The sequence below is a fragment of the Muscardinus avellanarius genome, assembly GCF_963383645.1.
Source record: "Muscardinus avellanarius genome assembly, chromosome: 3".
Taxonomy (NCBI): domain Eukaryota; kingdom Metazoa; phylum Chordata; class Mammalia; order Rodentia; family Gliridae; genus Muscardinus; species Muscardinus avellanarius.
This window is the reverse complement of record NC_137788.1, coordinates 52,900,719-52,923,522: the sequence shown is the minus strand read 5'-3', so window position 1 is coordinate 52,923,522 and position 22,804 is coordinate 52,900,719. Positions and strand designations below refer to the sequence as shown.

General features: G+C 42.3%; 1 protein-coding gene across 1 annotated transcript in view; it reads right to left on the bottom strand.

The window, feature by feature from the left end:
* Positions 1 to 22,804, bottom strand: part of NFIA (nuclear factor I A) — a gene marked incomplete at both ends in the record, with an annotated part of 386,945 nt that overhangs the window by 104,377 nt on the left and 259,764 nt on the right. Inside the window, 2 exons of the mRNA XM_080692591.1 lie at positions 148 to 275; positions 7,484 to 7,601. Coding sequence (XP_080548717.1) covers positions 148 to 275; positions 7,484 to 7,601 — 246 coding nt within the window. The remainder of the gene's footprint in view (positions 1 to 147; positions 276 to 7,483; positions 7,602 to 22,804) is intronic.

Genomic DNA, 22,804 nt, shown 5'->3' with positions numbered 1-22,804 from the left:
AACAAAATAGAAACCAACGCAATGAATTCTAGGTGTTAGTGTGGCTGGAAACATCATAAACATCTTTGAAGGCGTCAGCTGCCTCGAGCATGCTTCCTCTACTTTCCAGCGTGGCTCGGGCCCCCGGCACACCCCTGGCCTGCTTACCTGGCTCCACTTCGTGCCACCCGCTGGACTGGCTGCCGCTGCCCGGCGAGCGGCCTTGGCCCGTGTAAAACGGCTCTTCACCAGGACTGTCTATTTCATCTTCCACAGACTTGAGGCGCTTCGTGGAGCTGAAAGAACAAACGAGTGCCTGTTTACAAGCAATCCAAACCACCTTTCTCTTGGACACTGCCAAGGGAGGAAGCAATTGGCAGCTGGGCACAGGTCTGGGGCTCTCTAGGCTCCCGTTCAGCTGGGTGAGTCACTGGATGTGAATGAAGTCTTGGGTTTGTGTTGTTCCAAGCATCTGGGTTTGATTTTTATTGTCCCTCAAGTTGCTGCTGCCGCCACATCCTGTGCTTTTTGCTTTGAGGAAGGGAGGCTGGCTCTGCTCCTGCCTCCACCTGGAAGTAGCCAGACCACAAGTCTTCCTTTCTCCATGGGTGGTGGCTGGCACTGGCCTTGTTACCTAGACATCAGCTCAATCCTGATTAGTGCTCCAGAAAGGATTTAAAAAAATAATAGTGCCAGAGATTGAACCCCAGGGGGTGGGCATTCTACCTCCCAGCTATACTCCCAGCAACCCCCCTTTTTTTAAAATTTGAAACAGGATCTTGCTAAATTGCCAAGACTGGCCTCAAACCTTCAACCCTCCTATCTCAGCCTCCCCAGCACTAGAATTGTAAGTGGTACCATTGCATCTAGTCAGAAAGATTGTGTGTGTGTGTGTGTGTGTGTGTGTGTGTGTGTGTGTGTGTATTTTACTGGGGATTAAACATAGAGACATTCTGCCTCTGAGCTATACCCTCAGCCCTTTTTAGGTTGCTGAGGGTCTTACTACATTGTTGAGGCTGGTCTCGAATCTGTGAGTATCCTATCTTAGTCTCCCAAGTACTCGTATTACAGGTGTGCATGTACCACCACACTTGGCCAGAAATAATATTTTAAAAATCAGAGCTCAGCTGGGCGTGGTGGTGCAAGCTTGTAATCCCCCCCACTTGAGAGGCAGAGACAGGAGGATTGCGTAGGTTCGAAGTCAGCCTTGCTGGCTTAAGAAACCCTGTTTCCAAATTAAAAAATATAAAAATAGGTCTGGGAATGTAGCCTGGAGTTAGAAGGGTTTCCAGGAACCTCAGTACAACAACAACAACAACAACAACAACAACAACAACAACAACATCAGAGCTCATTATCCTTCAAGAAAATCTTGGACAGTTCTAAAAAATTATTGCTAAATAGTCCAGGTATTGTTTGAGACATTAGAGATAAAACAGCGAACAAACTGAATAAAAATAGGAGGAAGGACTGCATTGTCCCGAGAAGGAGGGACATGGACACAGCATGGCCTTGTGACTTTCATGTCCTTCCTCTATACAAAAATTACCAAAATGAAGTTTTACCCCTTCAGGGTAAAGACTTTCGGTTTTACAGAACTTCCAGAATGTATCTCATTTCCTCCAGTTGAAGCAGTGAATTTTCCTCCCAATTGAACCTTCCGGAGTGAAAAGTGGTGAAATGCCTGCTCTGGCTGCTTTACTGGAGGGTCACCAACCCGTCCCAGCCTGGCAGCTTCCATGCCTCGCAGGAGTGCTCACTGACAGCCTCTTCCTCGTGCCAGGAGCAGATTTATCCACAAGATTCACTCATCAAACACTTAATGCATACCTCCCACCTGCCAGTGTGGTACTGAGTGCTGGGGTAGAGCAGAGAGGCAGATACGGCCCCTGCTACCAGGAACAGAAACATATAGGCAACCTAGACATTCAAGAGAGGAACAGAGGTACTGGGAGAAGTCACTGGTAGGATCTGGTGGGTCATGCAGTGAAGGAAGGAAATGATATTGTGGAGATCAAGAAAGGCTTCCCAGAGCAGGTGGCTCCCGAGCCTTCTTTAAGAGAAGATAGGAAAGAGAAGGAAAGGGAAGAGGCAGGCTGGTATTTGGCCAATATATCATTCAGGCAGACATTTTTGTTTTAAAATACTGAAATCCAGCCGGGCTTCGTGGCACATGCCTGTAATCCCAGGACTTGGGAGGTTAAGACAGGAGGATTGCAGGTTCAAGATTAACTTTAGCAATTTAGCTTGACTCTCAGCAACCTAGCAGGACCCTATTTCAAAACAAAAAATACAAAAGGCTGGGGGTGTAGCTCAGTGGTAGAATGTACCCTGTAATTTTCAGTTACACACACACACACACACACACACACACACACACACACACACACACACACTTCTGTACCATTTGGCAAACTACCATTGTCTCCAGCCCTGTAAGTTTCCTCCAGTCTTGACATCCCTCCTTTGCCAAATGGTAAACTCACAATCCAAAAACTTAAGGGTAAATGCCACTCCCAGACCCAGCCCAAGCTCTGGGGCAGGGCAGAGTTTGTTTGTTCTCATTGCTGTGTGCCATCATGCACATCACTCAGGTACCAGAGGGAGGTGGATGCCCGGCAGAAGCAACATCCTGAGTCAGGCATGTTGCCTCCAGAGGACTGCCTTGCTATTTAGGATGTGTGATGCTGAAGGAGGAGCCCAGGGGAAGAGGAGGTCTTAGAAAACAGTGTGCGTCTGGATGCCAACCTATAAGCAACAGAAACTCCCTTATGCCCTGAAGTTGGGAGTGGCTCTGATCATTGTGCAGATGATGGGTTTAGAAAGGAAAAAGGGAAAGCAGGGGATGCAGTCTAGGGGCAGAGAGATCATTAAGAGGCTATCGAAACTACCTGAATTTTAAGACGCCGAGGGCTTAATGTAGGCAAGAAAGTGTAGATATTAAAGTTAGTATTTCCGTTTCTTTGCTGTTGTTCTACTCCCATTAAAGGTAGACTATGAGAAGGCAACCTAACTATACATGCTGAGTACCCGAAGGAAAGGCCTTCAGTAGCTTATTTAATGTCCTTTGTTTAGGTTTCCCTGAAGTTTGGTGAGTAATAGCCACCTGAAGAACTTCTCTGTATTTTATGTAAAACTACATCTATAAAATGAAGGCCATTTATGAGAGGGTATACATGAACATTTTTTCCAATACATCAAACCAGAAAAATTTTGGCCCCTCAGAATGAGTTTATACTGTTTCCTTTTATGAAAATTATATAACTGATTGCTTCCCCTTCTTGCTTTGATAACCAGGAAGCTCAGGGCCAAATTAAATAATACTTCTTGGTTCAGGTTCCTGATATAACAGTTTCTCCTATCTTTCCATATGATTTGTGACTTCTCTATATTTAATATCATTTTCAGTTAAAAAACTGAAAGTCACTTTGGATCATCTTGGAAGTAGGAAGAATATAGATTGGACAAAGACACCTTTAAGTATCCTGACAAATAAAAGATAAGACCTATATGTTCTGATGGGATTGTCAGATTATATCTTCAGGGAAATTGACTTATTATTACCATTGTTACTGTGATTATTACTTAAAAGGTAATGTCTACCACAGCAGCTGGCCAATAGCAGATGTTCTAAGACTGCTGCACTGGGCTACCTGCTTAGAAACAGCTGTGTGAGGACACAGAGCAAGGATTCAACCAGGTGTCATGACTCACTGATGCTCAACCCAACAGGCCAAGTCAATTGTTCATCATTTCCCCATTATTAACATTTTTCAGAATTTAAAAAGTTTTGGCTTCTCCACCATGCTCTAATAAAATGCAAACACCCCAGGCAGGTATAAACCCTTCTGGGAAAAGATTCTGTAGCTATCTGCCATTCTACTTTGAAAACAAGGACTTCTGGGAACTGACACAGGATAAACATCTGGAGGACTGAGGTGTAGAATGGAGAAGAGAAGACCCAGGACTGAAGGAAGCTGGCAACACTGGGCAGGGCAGGCAAGTAGAGGGCTTCAGAGATGAAATTTACTGACCTCACACACGTGACAGTTGGTTTATCTCCATAACATATTTTGTAATAAAAATGTATCTTATCTTAATTTTTTACACTAACCTTTCTATGATTTTGAAGATGTTTATCCTAAAGCAATTCAGAACCTACAGAAAATGCCCATAAATCTCCTTTATTTATTTTTACTTTCAAAAATAAATTGGTTCTTCATTTTGTTTCTTGTTCTTCTTGTCTTTCTCACTCCCCCCGCCCCCCTCCGGGCTACACTCCCAGACCTATTTTGTACTTTTAAAAATTTTTTTGGAAACAGGGTCTCCTAAGCCAGCATGGCTGGCTTTGAACCTGTCTCAGCCCCCCAAGCACAGGGATTACAAGTGTGCGCCACCACACCCGGCTTCTTCTTGTCTTTCTAACATACTGACTCTTTCCAGAAACATCCAAGGAAAACAGGAAGTGCCCGTAAGTTCCATTTATAAAAGCAAGCATTGTTACTCTCTGAAAGTGTGGTATGCATCTTTTGTGCGTGATCATTGTTGGTGGGTTTTTAGAAATCCTACTTAAAAATCAAAATAAGAATAATACATTAATTCTTAGTATTTGCTTAATTCTTACTATGTGTGTTATGGTTTGAAAGTAAGTATCCCTGGGATCTCATGGCCTGGAGGCCACCATGCTGAGAGGTGGGTCTCTGAAGGCTGAAGGCAGGCATACCTGGAGATTGGTCCCTGGGGGTGTGGCCTTAGGACTCTATGTGTCCCTCACCCCCTCTCTTAGCTCTCTCTTCCCCCCACCATCATGCCTTGAGGACCAACAGCCCTGGCTCCTGCTTAGCAGCCAGTGTAAATGGAATATATATATATATATATATATATATATATATATATATATATATATATATACAAACTAAAATCTCTAGGCTTGCAAGCAAATAAATCTTTCTTTCTCCAAGTTTTGTGTGTGCCAGGTATTGGGGCAAGTGATGAGAATGCCGACTGAACCAGCGTGTGAGGCCTCGAGGCCTCTGTACCCACTAGCTCATAAAATGCCTCTTTCCAAAGTTTCCATAGTGCCCTGAACTGAATACTTCCATTTACTTTTCAGTCCCTGCCACTAGCTTGCAAATTTTGGATTTGCTTCTATGCTCACAGTGCTGAGGGCAATACCCTTGGTGCTTAACGATGTTCACTGTTGAGTTGGAAGAGTTGGATACTGTCTTTCAAAGGGATATAGAGTCCAGATAGGGAGGCAGGACAGGCACATCCCTTCAAGATGGTAACGATAGCCGAAGATAGCAAATGCTGAGTGTTGGGGAAGGGTAGGGATGACAGGCACTTCATTTTTGGAATCTTATACTCTATTGTTCCTACAAGTCAGTGTCACTTCCAACAGATTTCAGAATTACAATGTTTAGAAAGGTTCCAGCAGATCCCAGTTTGAATGTGAGCCACACCATTGCTAGGACTGTGAGTTGGGCAAGTTATTTAGCGTCTCTGAGCTCTGAGTTGTTCCACCATTTAAATGACAACATCGTCTACGTTGTAAAGCCATTGCTAAGATTATACCAGACCAGGTATAAAAAGCACCTAATGCAGTGCAAGCCGCAGACCAATTAATATTGGCAGAGCATGAACAAATATTGATCGATTGATGAACTTTTCTATATGTAAATCTGGAATATTCTTCTGGGCACAATTTTCTAACCTGTACACAGATAATTCTGCTGAGTCTATGTATTCAAAGAATACTTCTAAAAAATTCTTACCAGGAAGAACCTAATGAGAATAAAACAAACATATCACTGAGTTATTAACTACTGATGGGGTTTATAATTAGCTCCTTATCAGGGTTAGTTATTTGCAGAAGACAAGAATGACACTAGCCTTTTAAATGATGTTAATAACCAGCTCTCCACTCAGAAAGCCACAGCAAAAGATAATAAGATAGAGCCGGAGAAGCATGCAGAAGGACAGGAGGTGAGGATTCCCTGTTCGGGAGGTTCCTGGGACATGTGCAGCACATATATGAAAAACAAACAGCCCATAAACTTTTAAATTAATCACTGCCCACAAGTATTTGCAAAGCTCTCTCATGTTGACTGAGTGCAGTTACACACAATGTCTCTTCCATCAGCAAACATTCAAATCCTCAAAGTGTATTAACACCCGAATGTATTCACAATCCCTTTCTTCTATTATAAATGTACTTTGGATTTGAGAATCCCCCCCCGCCCCACCCCCTGGAGCTGATACTACAGGGAAGTAAGGGGAACATTTAAACGACATCAAAGGGGATGGTGGGATCTGGTTCCATTTAGTGAACAACTGTTTCTTTAACCGCCTTCATGGTAACAGAAAGGACTAAGTTGGTTTTTTTTTTTTTTAATTAATGATGTTTAAAATACTGTACATAAAAGCAAGGTAGAAGTCTCTACCAAGGAAAATTCCTATAATCCGGGCATTGTTTTAAATCATAAAACTCTGGTTTTGCTTCAGGAGAAATACACCTTTGACACACGTTTTTCTGCAAAGTACACAATCATGAAAGATCGTTCTGCACCATTCTTTTCTTGTCACAGTCCAGTGCTAAAGCCAATTTGTAAAAGAATACTGTGGGTTTAATGCCTAATCCCTTCCCCTCTGGTACAGGTTATCTAGAGACAACAGGATCTTGCAAAATGGTTCATTTGGATTTGGATTTTGGCTTTGCGACCTGACTTAAGGGGATCAAGAACCCTGGAACTGGGATCAGGTTGTGCTCTCCCTGCTTCATGTGTTTTAGGTCTCCCAGCACACTGGAGTCTCGACCCTGGCCCCACCCTGCTATCTTACCAACTTGTTTTTATAACTTTGCACCAGGATGTATTTTTTTAAAAGGCTTTCATTTTTTAGGTCAACCACGACAGACTTAATTTTGAGACCTTTGGGGGCTCAGCAGGGGAAGAATGGAGATTGAGTTGCACTGTCTTCTGTGGGCAAAAGGACTGGGCCGATGGCGCCTGGGTGCCCTTCCTAACAAACATGTCACAGCACGTGGCCTCCTTTGCCCCAGTCAAGTGCATCCTTCTTTTCTGGGGAATGTGCCAGGCTCCTCACCCATCCTTCCTCCACACCTTTGCTCATATTCTCACCCCACCCAGAATTCCACCTCTTTCCCTTCTCATCTCTCCAATCCGAACTGACATTTAGGGCTGAACACGAGGCTCTCTTTTTGAACAAAGCCTTTTAAAACTATTTTTATCCCCAAACACACAAATTTAGCTCTATTTTTTATTGTCTGGTAGGTACGTATATGTCTACATAAACCTTTCCTTTCTGCTTAATGTGTATTTGCTTTGTCTCTCTAAAGAGATTGACAGCATGCTGGAGGCTGAATCCACTTCTTTGGTATCACCTATTATTATGGACACATTGCTAAAGGCCTAGCGGGCCCAGAATCAAAATCAAGGTGTGCAACTACACAACATAACTGTATTGAGAGCCAGTGATGAGTTACCTGGTAGAGGATGTGCTGGGTAAAGACCTCCTCATTGCTCCTGGACTCATGCTGTAGTATGAAGAACTTTCCAAATCTGAGAGAGAAAAATTGGGGCCGGTCCCTGCAGCTATTGGTGCTAGAATGAAAAAAGCAAAAAAGAAGAAACATCAGTTAAGGTCTGTGAATAGAAGATCAATGAGAGCCCACTTCAGTGTTGCAGTTAGCACCTTTTCTTTTTGCATTTGTCTAGGAAGCTTATCCAAAATAAGCAGTAATCAACTCTGACTTCAAAGGGATGCTGACAATAAAAATAGTCTACACCAGAAAGGCATATTTTTTCCCCTGATGTACCTTTAATCTTTTCTCTTTTGGGGATAGTAAACTGTCACCAAGGTTACAACATTCCTGGATACTTTAAACAAAAATACCTCTCTGTGTTGGATCTTAAACTTTTCTTGAACGACTGGCCAAAAGCTTCCTTTTCTAACTTTGATCCTGACAGCTTCTCCTGATGTGTATTTTGGAATTCTCTTCTGAGCTCTGGTGATAGCAAATTCATCTTTCTGAGCCACCCATTCCAATTTCTTATAAAATGAAATGTGCAATTTCCACTTATTCAAAATCACCTTGGCAGCCTTTACTTTCATGTTTGTCCCACCTTGTAGTTTATGGCCTAGGCCAGAGATTTTATAAATAAAACTATACTGGATTCCCCGGCATGCTCATTTATTTACGTATTGTCTATGACTGCTTCAATACCACGGCATCAGAGAACAATAGCTATGACCAAGACCATGAGGCCACAAAGCTGGAACTATTTATTTGCTGTCTCTTTATAGAAGAATTTGCCAAGTTCTGATTCAATATGGGTAATATGTGAGTTTTAGAGCTGACCCTTGCGGAAATCTCATCCCCTGGATCTTTTCTACACTTGAACAACCTCCTCCTCCTCCTCTCCCTCCTCCTCCTCCTCCTTCTTCTTTTCTTTTTTTTTTTTTTGTTACTGGGGACTGAACCCAAAGGCATTCTACCTCCCAGTTATTTCCCCAACCTGATTTTATTTCTTATTTTTGGAAACAGTATCTCATTAAGTTTTGGAAGCCCTCCCTAAGTTGCCAAGACTGGCTTCAAACTTGTGATCCTCCTGTCTCAGCCTCCCAAGCATTGGGATTACAAGTGTGTGCCACCATGCCCAGTGGAATTGAGCCTTTAGATACCTTATATAGAGTAGCTTAAAAATATCTGCAAAGCTGGGTGTGGTGGCACACACTTGTAATCCCCGCACTTGGGAGGTTGAGACAGGAGGATCGCACAGGTTCAAAGCCACCCTCAGCTACTGAGTGAGGCTCTCAGCAACTTAGTGAGACCCTGTTTCCAAATAAGATATAAAAAATAGGTCTGGGAGCATACCCTGGAGGTAGAAATCCTCTGGGTTCCACCCCCAGTACCACCAAAAAAATATATATATATTTGCAAATGATTAAATTATATTTAGCAATCTTATAAAACAATCTTAGTGTAAAACTAGTGGTAAGATTAATTGGTACAAATAATCTCTTTTTTGAGATATTATTCAAAAGCAGTAATCATAGATGCATATATTATTGGAGACTGCATATTGTACAGAGTTAAAGTAGAGATAAAAGCCAGAGATAAGTAGAGATATAAATAAGTTAAATACATGTTATTCATCAGAAGAAACAATAACTAAGAGCATTATGAACAGAGTTTCAGTGAGATACCTGAGGCCTTGCTCTTGGCAAGACCTGCGCTGACTGAAGGGGCACTGTGGTGGAAGGCAAGGTCCCCACTCACAGGCAGTTCTGCAGGGGAAGCCTGAGAGTTAACTTAAAGACAGTCTGAGGAGTCCTCTGCAGACTTATGCCCACACTGATACAGCCACACAGAAGTGGGTGTCTAACTTAGCCTGGAAGAAGAGGATCAGGTGAACACAAGGATCCCAGAATATATGATGCTTGGGAGAATACTGAAGGGACAAGAAGGACTGAATGGAAAGGATGGCTTTTAGGTAGAAGAAACAGCATAAGAGAGGAGAACATAAAGTGCTTACTGGGTTTCTAACAGTCCAAGAAGAGGCAGTGTGTAAGACATGAGGTGGAAGGATATGGATGAGGCCACCAAGGAGATTGGTAAGATTTCTTCAGGGCTGTGGATTTGAATCCAGCATATTCCAATATTTATAAGCTACTAAAGCACTTATCCACCTTAAGTGGCAATGACGGCATCTGATACAGCCCCTGACACAGGAGGCAGGCAGTGTTGGTCCAGTAGGATTGGTTGCCACATTGAGGCTTCTTTACTAGCCAGGGGAGAACCAGCAGTGGCTGGGAACTCCATGGTCACATTTGCTTTTGTAACCCAGAAATAGCATTCTGTTAATGGGAGGCAGGGAGAGGGAGGGGGGCTTGAAAACAGACAGGCCATGGGGGTTGTGTAAAGGCAAGATGGGGATGGGGTCTAAGTGGAAGGCTCATGAAGAGGAACCTGATGAAGTGGATGAAGTGTGGTGCTGAAGGAGAGCTATGGAATCACAAGGTATGAAGAAATACAAAACTTTCTAAGAATAAATGATTGAGTCCTTGGATTAATAGCAGCAACCAAACCTTAATCGAAACCATCATATAAAAAGAGCCACCACCCAAAAGCAGAAAACTCTGAAGTTCTTATCTACTTTCTGAAACTCAAACCTAGCTCTCAATGACAGGCTCTAATGGAGTGAGGATCTTAGTTCAAAATCACATGGTTGGGCTTGATAGTAAGTGTAAACAGGGTTCTAATTAATAATGTTGCTAGTCATTCCATAATTTGTTTTATGTATTAAATTTCTTTGCATAACATCCTCTTTTATTCTATGCTATTTTATGGGGCAGGGGAGATTACTCAAACGTGATCCAGGTCGTTCTTGGTCATCTTAGTCGCCCGACACCAACAGGTGCTTTTGAATGCTTTGTGCCTCCTGGAGCCCCAAGAGTTGCACCTCTTCCTAACTAGAGAAGAGGGACAAAGCAGGTCTGTAGCAAAGATCTGCATTTAGATTTTCTACACACATTTCAGAGTGGAGCCAAGGCCAGGGCTGGGTGGAGAGAAGAGCAGGATCCTCCCCAGCCTGGCTCTTTGAAGGAGAGAGAGAAAGAGAGACAGACAGACAGACAGATCTGGACCAAGAGGAGATGCCTGAGGCCTCCTCCCCGGTGGGAACCATCAGTTGCACCTGTATTGAACACTTAATCTATTGCATGATCCATCCTAGAAATTATCTTTTTAAAGTGTCACGGAAGGAAGGAAAAGGCATGTGCCAATACGATGACAGGTTCAAGTAAGTGCTCATCAGTGCTCCTTAGCTCGTGCCATACTCACCTCCTGTGAGCCACTGAGTGCACCGTCACGGTAATGCAGCAGAAGGCACTAGGTGGCCCAGCAGCATGGTAGTGCCTACTGAACTTCTGGGAGTCAAAGCTTGGCAAACTGGTTTCTGTGGGTCCTGAACTGTAAAATGTCACTCTTTTTGGAAATGAGAATGAGTTTTACAAGCTGGGATCAGTAATCCTAACAATGCGGAGACCCTCTTTAAAAGGAAACGTACTCTCCTGCTACTGCCTGTGTGCACAGATCCTGGGGAGGGGCATCTTATCAGGATGGAATCTGACTTACCAGTACTCTTACTCCAAAGAGAAGGCTCATGGCTGAGGGTAGGGATTCCTATCAGAGTGTCCCTGAAATGGGATGGTCATTCCCAGTGACACCAGTGTAGAAACAGAAAGAGCCTTTAATAAGTAATGAAGATTCCAAAGGGTTGTGGTCAGGCTGTTGTGAGTACCTGAGAAGTCATGTTTCAATAGGCACTTTATTCACCATACTTAATTAAATTATTAAAACAACCTTCTCAGAAAAGCACCAGATGAGGAGAACTAAGCCTAAGACTAAGATAAAATAACTTGCCCTCAATTACAGAAAGGCAAAGAGGAGTTACATGTTATAACTTAAGGATGTCTATCTAACCTTTGCCTTTCCTGCTCACTACACTGACTCTCCTGTATAGAATCTGCCTTAACTTGAGATAATAAAGCCAGGCATGGTGGTGCATGCCTGTAATCCCACAACTTGGAAGGCTGAGATGGGATTATTGAACCCTAGAGACCAGCCTCAGCAACTTAGCATGATTTCTCAGCAACCTAGCAAGACCCTGTTTCAAACAAAAAGTAAAAGTTGGGCTTGGTGACGCATGATTGTAATCCCATTATTTGAGAGGCTGGTTCATGGACAGCTTCAATTATTTAGTGAGCCCTTTGCAACTCAGTGACCCCCTGTTTCAAAATAAAGAATAAAAAATAGGGCTGGGGGTATAGCTTGGTGGTAGAATGTCCCTGGGTTCCATTCCCAGTATCGTAAACAAAACAAAACAAAACTAAACTAAAAACTAAAGAGGAGCTGGGGGTATAGCTCAGAGGCAGAATACCCATAGATGCCATCCCAGTACCACAAAATAAAAGGAAAAACTTTAATAAAATAAAAGGTATAATAAAATAAAACATATGGTGTCTGTTCCCCAAAGGATTACAGACTAAGAGGAACATGAAAGTTAAGATCTGACTGACTATCCAACACAAAGATGAATGTGTTAAATCTAACAGGAGAAAGCCAGGCATGGTGGCACACGCTTGTAATCCCAGCGCCTGGGAGGCTGAGACAGGAGGATCACACAGGTTCAAAGCCAGCCTCAGCTACTTAGTGAGGCTCTCAGCAACTTAGTGAGACCCTGTTTCCAAATAAAGTATAAAATAGGTCTGTAAGTATAGCCCAGAGTAACATACACACACACACACACACACACACACACACACACACACACACACACAATCTCACAGGAGAAATGCAAAGAATGTGTTGGGAAAGTTAGGAAGCATCATGGATCCCATTGGCTTCTGGGATCAGTGACAGGTTGATGATGCCAGGAAGAGTGGGCACTTGTGCTGAGCCTTCAAGGATATGCAGATTTAAAGAAACAGAGGAAACGGGAGACGCTCTCCAGGAAAACCACAAAGCGTGTGTGTAGGTTTGGAGGTAGGAAGTAGAGCGAGTGAGAGATCTGTGGGCTCCATGTCTGGTTCTGAGTAGAGAAGTGATAGGATAATGGCTGAATGTGAAGAGCCACACGGCAACAGTCCACAGAGTGCACGAAAGGGTTCTACAGGTGGGAAATAGTGATGCTGGAGTCCTGGCAACGGGGAATGCAGGCCAAAGTATTCAATCCAAGTGATAGCCAGAGAGAAAATTTTTATAATGGATATCTGGTACTTTGTCCAGATAGTCAACAAGTCTAAGTGGTAGATACCTACTTGCACACTATAAGGGCATAAATAAGTAAATGATCATATTCTTATAACAAATATAACATATCCATAAGATGTAGAGTGCACCTCATAGCTAATAATGGCTTTATGTTCTTATTTTTTTGCAAATTAGGGAACTAGTAAAAGTTGTGAAGGATAGAATGACTTGCCCAATGTTTTCTAGTGTTACAGAGATTATGTGGCCACTGTTAATCAAATGTGGGGATGCCAAGGGAGGACTGGAGCAACCACAGTACTTCCTTTTTGTTCTGTGTTGTGAAGCCTGATTTTGCTTTATTTGTACCTGACTATAGGCTTTGTCATTATTTTAATGGTCTCACATGTAACATTTTCTCCCAACTAGACTGAATTACATTTCAAAGGCTATAATGATAAACATCATGGGGGATAAAACTAAGTGCTAGCCTGGTACCGGGAGAGCTCATTGGAGTTCCAGACCTGCCAGTAACCGTCCGATTGAGTTGGCTAAATCACCGATACCCTTTGGGTCTCATAATTCTAATAATAGTTATGGTAACCATGAAAAACCACCATCACTTCCACCATTCAACATCGCAATTTAAAAAGTACCACTTAAGGGTCAGATGCTGAATTATGAGGTTTTAAGCACATTAACCCATTTGATCTCTACAATACCACTAGGAAGGAATTGAGGCACAAAGAGGCTAAGCAACTGTCCTGGGTCATGAGGTCAGAGGTCATACCATATGACCTTTAATCCTACAGATCCCAGAGCCTCTTTTGTGGTCCAAAACAGCTACTACAGTTTTGTGTACACAGATAATGATCAATAAATATGCTTTGAATTAAGGATAGTAAACAGTTATTCTCCCTTTTACTCCCCACCAAGACTTTAAAGCATGCAAAATGAAACATAGACTTCTATATGTATGTCTCAGTAGTGAGGTTGAGCCCCAACTTTCCTAAACAACATTGCAATTACTCTTGCCTGAAGCATCCTATTTCATCAATGGAGTTTTTCTCAAAAGGTTAACTTTGAGAAATTGTGTCTAAGTGTGTTATATCTAAGTCATACATCCCTCACCCCCCCTTTTCCTGTCATGAGTAGAATATTCTGTGTCATTTCTTAATAAATGGTTTGCTATTAAGGAATCATTATAGTAATGTGGGCTATTGGAAGAGAGGGGTTACTTTAGTAGCCAACCCTCTTAATGACCTGCTCTTCTGTACACATTAGTAGTTGGATAAGGCTGTGGTTATTGAACTTCTGCCATCCACCAGAGACAATCTGCTTGGGCTTGCATTGTTGGAAAGAGAGGACAATGAAAAAAAAATCCTATCCAAACTTTCAAGCGACTTTGCATGGAGATGATGGTGCACTGAGTGTATGGCTTGTTCAACAGAATTCGTGAGGGAGTGTTAAATAAGTGTCCAGTATGTCCAGCCTATTGCTAATAGCACATGTCTGGATAGGCTGCATTCAATGGGATTCGACACATATTTACGAAGCACTTGCAGTGTATCAGGCCATTGTTCCCAACACTTGAGATACATTCATGGACAAGATGTCTAAAAATTCCTGGCCTTGTGGGGCTTACATTTTAGAGATCATAATTGTCCCTTCCTCAAATCTGCACAGCCACTAATAATACGGCATATTGGCAGTAGAGCCCTCTAAAAAGGCTATCAAGGTTTAGCACTCAATTTCCAACTTAAAAAATAACTACGAAAAAGCTGAGGTATGTTTTTCTTCAGATCACGTGATCTAAGACACTCCGGGTGACTTTGGGAACTTGTACTTAAAGCCTGGTGGGGTGGGGGCGGGGACTCCAACAACCACACACAGTTCTATGGGCCCAGAACAATTTAGTGTTGTTTTGCATTCCAGGGGCAAAGATCTTGTAAAAAAAAAAAAAAGTCTATGTCACTGGCACAAAAGGAGTGAACATGGGAAAATACTTGTTCTTCTTTCAATCAAAGGCACAGTTGTAAAACGCACAATGCTACGAAAACTCAAGCAAATCTGGAATCATCGTTAAAGGGAATTAACTTGGAAAGTAATTTATGGCAAGAAAATTCAACTCTTTTGTTATCTTCCTTTTACTGTAATATGCTTCCTGAACACTGCCTATGAGAAAGGGCTTTTAGAAAGAAAAAATATATATATAAGTATAGTAAAATTAACTCATTTTATCAATTTGTGCTCTCTGCCAGGGTTTCCTGACTGTGGCTATGAGGGGCTGTAAAACTGATGAATTTGCATGGAAAAAGAAACCAGTGTAAGTAATTTGTGTAAGAGGTAACACGGACATAGACTGCTATAATTCAGACACCCTGCAGATAGCAGACTGCTGCAGTGCGAGCAGTTATGGGTTAGAAAAATGACCACGCGGCAGTCAGTCTGACTTGAATGGAAATCAATCATAAAGGTACTTTCTCTGCAGCTTCTATGCCACAGTCCCCAGCAACCCCTTTGCCAAGCAGATTTCTGCTCTGTAAACCCTGTGCTGATCTCCCTTTTCTACCCTTGGCTTCTAAAAGATCTGACCAAATGCAGGCTAGGAGCATGGTTTTTCCAAACAGCAACATAAAAGAAATGCATTGAACTAAAACACAGATTTCTCTCTATGTGAAAATGAGCTAGCCTGCCATTAAAAGGCTTAAGCAATGCTTTTTATAAAATGCGGTGTTAGGTGCCAAAAGTCAAGGAATGTTTTTAACCCGGTGGAAGGCATCTGCTAACACAGACCACCGTGTTCATGCAAGCATGACTTGTGGACACCAGTTAAGGAAGACGTGAGGGTGTGGTGGTAAGAAGGGTAGAGGGAGATGAATAGAGAAATTTTATTTCTTATAAAATGTTTCCATTTTATTAAAATAGGAATAATTCAGCCAGGCATGGTGGTGCAGGGCTTTAGTCCCAGTACTTGAGAGGCTGAGAGGGGAGGATTGCAGATTTGAGGCTAGCCTCAGCAACTTAGTGAGACCCTGTGTTCAAATAAAAAAAATAGGACTGGTGGTATAGGTCATAGACAGAATGTCTTTGGGTTCAACTCCAGTACCAAAAAACCAAAACAACAACAAAAATACAGGAATAGTTCACTGATACCCCCTTTCGCCCCACTCCAAACCGTGAAGATGCTTCATCTTTAGCAGATAATTTTGTAAGTTTAATTTGTAAATTATTCATATTTAGGTATTTTATTGTTATAATGAAAGCACAGTGTTGGATCTCAAGAAACTCAGAAATGTGTGCCACAGAGGAAGGGACCATCTCCTACTTCCTTTTCCTTTCCTCTTGGCACACAGCATGGGGCACTGCGTACATTGCATATGTGACAAATGTGTATTAAGTTGAACTAAAATTATATGAATTTAATGGAAAATAGCTAAGAATTTACATTTATTGACCTTCAACTTAGGTCAACGAGATAGAAGTCAGCAACGAGTGAGATGGTCTGCCTGCAATAATCTCAGGTCATCCTCGTATCCTGGTGGAATATGTATTTGTATTGTTACCTTTTACAAAAGAGAAAATCAGCTGGGAGGTTAAGAACCATGATCGCGATCGTACTGCTAAACAAGTAACAGAGCAAGGACTTCACTGGAGGGATTTCCCCAGATATGTGGTCAAATAAACAGGGATAAAACCCACATTTCTGGTCTCTTTGCTTTTCCTTTGCATGAGTTACTAGGTAGATGAATTCAGCAAAGTTCAAATAGAAAGATAATTACTACCCACTAATTAAGTGGCAAAAGTTCAACCTCCCGCTCCCCTGCTCCCTTCTCTGTTTTTACAGATCTTCGGTGTCTGCCGGACGCGGGGCCCTGACTCTGGGCTGAGCAGCGCAGTCACGGAGGCCTGAGCTGCGCTGACTGATCTCCTGCATTAGTGGCTTCTGCCTTTGAGACTGAAATTGATTTTCTGCATTTTAGAGTATCATCTCATCTTGGCTTTTGGCTGAGGTCAAATGTGGTACCAGTTTAGTAGAGGATACAGCCTCAGCCGTGGGATTCAGTCTTCCCTGACAGGGGATGGATTTGATGGCCTGAGAGGTCTTTTCACCGCATGATCTATAATCCAGGGAAGGGCTTCTATACATAAGCCCCTTCACTAAGAGTGCACTGGGACTATCTGACCATTAGCTATGAGGAGACTTAGCAGAGTCCCTTCCCCACAACAAGCCAATTCAGCTGTCTAAAAAAAAATCACTTTCAATATTTTCACCAAGAACTGTTTAATTTTTTCCTCCTTCTCTATGTATTGAAAAATCCTGGGTGTTAATATACACCCCTATGAATCACATTCTGGATTAGTTTGGTCCCAGGGTTTGACTTAACGTATGGCTTTCCTGAGTATGGCCTTCACCTCTCTTTGTGGACATGCCTATAGGCCCATTGCCAAAAGCTTCTCTAAGTGTGAAAGAGATAGCTAGGTCATATATTCCAGCCCAGATCTCAATGTCGTAGGCCTTATTGTGGGGTAAAAAGAAAAAGTATTTCTGTCAGGCTTTTGGAAATCACAAAAATGCCTGTTAGTTTCCCAACATTATTTATTGGATATGAATATTTCTCTTAAAAATGAGCCTTATCAGCACATAAATAAAGGCTTACTAAGAAGCACATTGTCAATAATGACCTCCTGAATTTTTGTTGATAATATGAGTAAAAGTGAAAGTTTTAAACACTGTAGAATGAAGCGATTTTGAAAAAAATCTCTGATACAAATAATACAGGCATAGCTGGCCATTTAAAAAGCTGTTAATGTGTGAGTAATAGATTCAGAATTTAAAAGTATTATGTTACCCGTTAGATACCCCAGGAGAGCAGTTTCCAGCATTATGCAGAAATATAGGTATTGGATAAAAATGTGAGAAAAAAATAATTTTCTGGCTTCCTAAAGCACATGAATAAGTACTAATACTGGCATGTTGTTATTAAATCAGAATTACTAACTCTGAAGGGGTCACTGTAGTGGTTTTACTAAGATATCAGTTATTAGAACACAATTCTAAAATTGTTCACTCTTAATATATACACAAAAGCATATTTTTAATGAATTTGTTGATAGTTGACAGCCCAAGGGTCAACTCTGAGCAAGCAGTGAAATGGCAGGGCCTTGTCCAGAATGATCACTGTAGTTAGCATTCTTGACCATCTACTCTAAGGTAGAGACTGATAGTCTCTTGCTTAATCCTCATTACACTCTTGAGAAATTTTGCTATTTTGATACTCAGACTCGGGCGCAGCCCATAGTTGTGACTTAACAATATTTTTCTATTAAATGAATGACTATATATAAATGACCTAAGAGGAGAACACAGTTAAGAGGAGTTAAATATTGCCCAAAGTCATAAAGTTAATAAGTAGTAAAGTAAACTCCAACGCCACATCCTGAGCTATTTTTGTTTGTTTGTTTGTTTTTGTGGTACTGGGGATGGAACCCAGGGGCATTCTACCTCTGAGCTACACCCCACCCCTATTTTTGAGTCTTTATATTTTTTGAAGCAGGGTCTCACTGAGTTGGAAAGGGCCTCACCAAGGGTTAGGGTTAGGGTTAAGGTTAGGGTAGGGTTAGGGTAGCGTTAGGGTTAGGGTTAGCCGAGGCTGTCTGCTAACCGCAATCCACTGGTCTCTGTACCCCGAATGCTGAGATTATAAGCGTGCACCACCGTGCCCAGCCCATCCTGAGCTATTTTATGATACTATGCTGCCATTTCAAATATGGATTTCATATGTTATACATAGGAAGAATTACTGATGAACTACCTAGAAAAGATTAGAGATAGATGAACACAGGAATAGAGACCATGACAAGTTAGTAACTGTGTCCAGAAATTATGTGTTTTGCTTCTCACTAGGCCAAATCTTTAAAATAAGAATGTTTATTGGCTGGTGAATTTAGCAGAAGCTTTATCTGACAACAGAGAATAAAAGTCCCCCATACCCTGGCTGGAGAACTCTGATTGCCAGCTCTAACCATAAAGGTGAAAGGAGTGTGAGTCTAAGAAAAAGAACTGAACCTTCATGCTCAGCATCACCTGAAGCATCCACTGATGTCATAAGCGTGTTCCTGCCCTAGTTCTGATTTCATCCAGCACAGTGGTCCAGAGCACACAGCCAGGGCACCCGTCCAGCATAAGGAACATGCACCTTTCCGTTGCCCAGGCTGTGCCAGCTGAGGACAGAGCTGGCTTCAAGGAGGGGCCACCTCTCACCTTACATGGCTCCTCTGTTGGGAAAAGAGGGTAGGACAGAATAAATTATGTTGGGCCCGCCCAAGTGTGAGCTGGGATTCAGAAGAAAGTGTAGTTTGATGAAAATTTCTATTCCTGCCGATCCATTCCATGTGCTGCCAGCTTAACTATCCAAATATCTACTCTAAATATGTCACGAAAACAACAGCAACCAAACAAAACATCCTTCTGAACTAATTTAATTTCAATATTTATTTGGAAAATGTATTGAATTATAGTAGAGGAAACCCACTAAATTAAGCTGATATTTTTCTTCCTATGATTATAGCAATATTTATTATTTTATCTCTTTATGAGAGGCTGATTAAAACTAGAAAATGAAACATTCACAACACCATAATATATTTAGACTAAGACAGCAACGATAGGGGAAAAAATGAAAAAAATACGTAGGGCAAATCAGCGTTTTTCTATTATGTAATCTAATAGGTTTTGTTTAAAAGCTATATTTTGGAGGTAAAACATTATAATCTTTAAAGGGCCACCCACCCCTTTGTCTGCTACACATCCCCTCATCCTAGAAGAGGTGCCCCTGACTTCTAGAGATATAAAATGTGTGATGCTCATTTTAAAATTACTAGTAGAGCCTGCTATTGACCATCTAATTATGCCGAGTTCCATTTATAAACATAGCTAACCACTAAGTTTATGGAGACTTTTTGTGCTGCTTTAATAGGATATTGATCGAGAGCATAGTTTGAGTGGACTGCCATTGAATTGTGTAATGGCAGACAAAAGGCAAGGTCACAGCCACTGTTCGGGCTAGGGCTGCAGTCTATTTTTTATTATCATCTTTTTGTTTCTGCCTTTAATGCTCAAGCCCAAATAGTTTCTTTCAAACAATAAAAAAACTTCCTTAAAAATATAAATTATTTTTAAGTAATTTCTGTACTAGGATTTCTAGCTATCATGTTACTTGACAGAGGAGAACCAAGAGGCTGCTTGCTCAGACAAGAAAGTTTCAAATCTATCTTGCTTTAAATAAAGATCTAAACTGCTGCAAATATTTCAATGGCACCCCCAAAGAACTAGATGGCTGGAATTTCTTATCTTAGGCCCATTTCCTCATTAGTTCTTCTGTGTAAGAACATCCTGTATTTTCAAGTTTGGACTTGTTCCTTCCAAAGAGCTTCATTTTCTTATTGTGCTTCATAGCTAAGTAGGCAGCTATTTGAGCAGTGCCATCATGTCAGGTTAGACTATGGCCAGTCATTAAATTGCTGGCCTGAAAACCTACGTGCCTGGATGTGGCCATTCAAAGGCACACAGAGGACCTAGAGACTTCAACAGGAACTTTTAAAATAAGTTGCACTTAGATCTTCATGAGGTCTCCTGCTTGAGTCTAGAGAGCACACATTTCTGAGGCAGAAAACAACCACTAGGGTGCCACCTCATGCCAGGCTGAGGCGCATGTGCCCGGCTCCATTCACACTGCTCTTCAATAACAAATGGCTCTGATCCTGAAGTCCACCCCGCAGCCGGGCTTTGTGGCAGAGCCAGGACGAGTCAGCTGCTGGATTTTAATAGAATCTGCAGCAGTGCAACAGGAACCAAAAATCAGTCTGGGTAACTGAGAGTGGTTTTCACACCCAAAGACTTACTAAGGCTGGCGCAGTGTACTGAGAATCCCGGCTTTTCAAAATTCCAGGGCCGTGAAGTCATCCTTAGCCACCAAGTTTACTTAACCCTTGCAGCCAGCCTGGGTGTACAAACCGCTGCTCGAAAACTCGAACCCGCCAGGCCAGCATCACAATGGCCCGTGTGTATCTGTGGTTTGTCTCTCTCCCAGCGAAGTGCTTAAGGTTTCAGAATCACTCCACCAACTTTAAGTAAAACCGAGTCAGCATTTTGAAAGGAAATGGGCGGAAGGAGTGGAGTTTTTTCTTTCCTGGGGGGAGAATTTTCTGGGTTCAGACCAGGAGGGATGTTTGACAGCCTCAGAGCAAATACTTGGAGGGAGACACTGGCACAAAATAAACAAAAGCGCGGGTGCTGACAGAGGGCTCTCTAAGCAGCATCGCTCAGCAGCAGCTAGCAGACTGAGCTCTTTGTAGCAATGCGGGGAAAGAGGCCCATCTGAAAACGCCTCTAGAAGGCTTTGTTGGAGAATGCCGCGTTGCCCAAGAGCCATCTCAGCAGATGGTTCCTGTCTCCTTCCTCATAGTATTATGCTAAAACAACTTCAGTGATTCTGAACCACGCTGCTAGCACGTGTAAACCCCTCCCCCAAAGCGTGGAATACCTCTCTCTCTCTCTCTCTCTCTCTCTCTCTCTCTCTCTCTCTCTCTCTCTCTCTCTGGCACAGTGTCCAGGGCTCTGTCCTCCCCCCTCCCACAGAACAAGGTAATAAGCAACCAGAACTACTTTCAGATGGTTCTACCACACTGTATGAGTGGGGGAGGAAGCTGCAGTAGATCACACACAGTCTTACACTACAGAGCTTCCCTTGCTAAAGAAACAGAGCTCTCCTTTCTTGCCTTTCCTGGACTTTGGATTATAATGCTAAAACTGAAAGGGTAGTGGCAGGAGGCAAGAACGAGCCAGGAGTTCCCAGGTCCTGATTCCTCCAGCTCCACGTGTCTGACTGGTATGATTTAATGTCAGACAACCTGGCTGCCTGATCTTCACCTCTGAATTTGTGGGGCGAAGCCAGCAGCTTTCTCTAGAGTTTCTCTGCCATTGCCACCGTGGTAGTAACACTATTATAAACAACGAACTTAACACACAGTTATTTCAGTGAATCCTCCTGAGGAAATACTGAAATAGCACCTCCCTTCTCTATTACAGTTAAAAGAGGAAAACTAAAAACAGAAACTAACTAGAAACCTGGTGAAAGTAAATATTTATATTATCACATTTAAAAATGGAATGCTCAATATCTAGAAAGAGACAACATTCCAAGGTAAGGTCATCATTACTAATTACTGCAAAATATCCATACACACACACACACACACACATACACACATACATACATATGTCATAATTAGCTGTGATTTGGGTATGAGGGGATGGATGGATGGGATGGGGACACATAGGAGGAGGCTAAGAAGAAATCTGCAGCACAGTGGAAGAAATTCTCAGACTTTAAGACTCATTAAAAACATCCAGGTGAGCCGGGCGTGGTGGCGCACGCTTGTAATCCCCGCGCTTGGGAGGCAGAGACAGGAGGATCGCGCAGGTTCGAAGTCAGCCGCGCGCGCTGGCTTAGGAGACCCTGTTTCCAAATAAAAAAAATGTAAAAATAGGTCTGGGAGTGTGGCCCGGAAGTAGAAGGGCTTCCAGGAACCCCAGTACCACCAAAAAAATAAAATAAAATAAAAAAACAACAACAACAACAAAAAAATCCAGGTGAGAAGTAAAACTAGAGAGAGTAGAAAGGTGGGGGGTGACTGATATGAATAGGTGGGCTTGGCATTTGAAGGGCGATTAAACTATGCTGTATGAGACTAATAGCAGGTACATGTCATTTGTTGAGTCTGACAGAATGTATACCATGAACAAAAGCACAAGAGTGAACCCTTATGTAAGCTATAAACTTTAGTGAATAATTATGTGTCAATATTGGCTCATCAATTGAGAAGATGTGCCATACGAAAAAAAAGTTGTTAAAAATAGGGGGAATTGGCCGGGCGTGGTGGCGCACGCTTGTAATCCCCGCGCTTGGGAGGCGGAGACAGGAGGATCAAGCAGGTTCGAAGCCAGCCGCGCTGGTTTACGAGACCCTGTCTCAAAATATAAAAAAAATA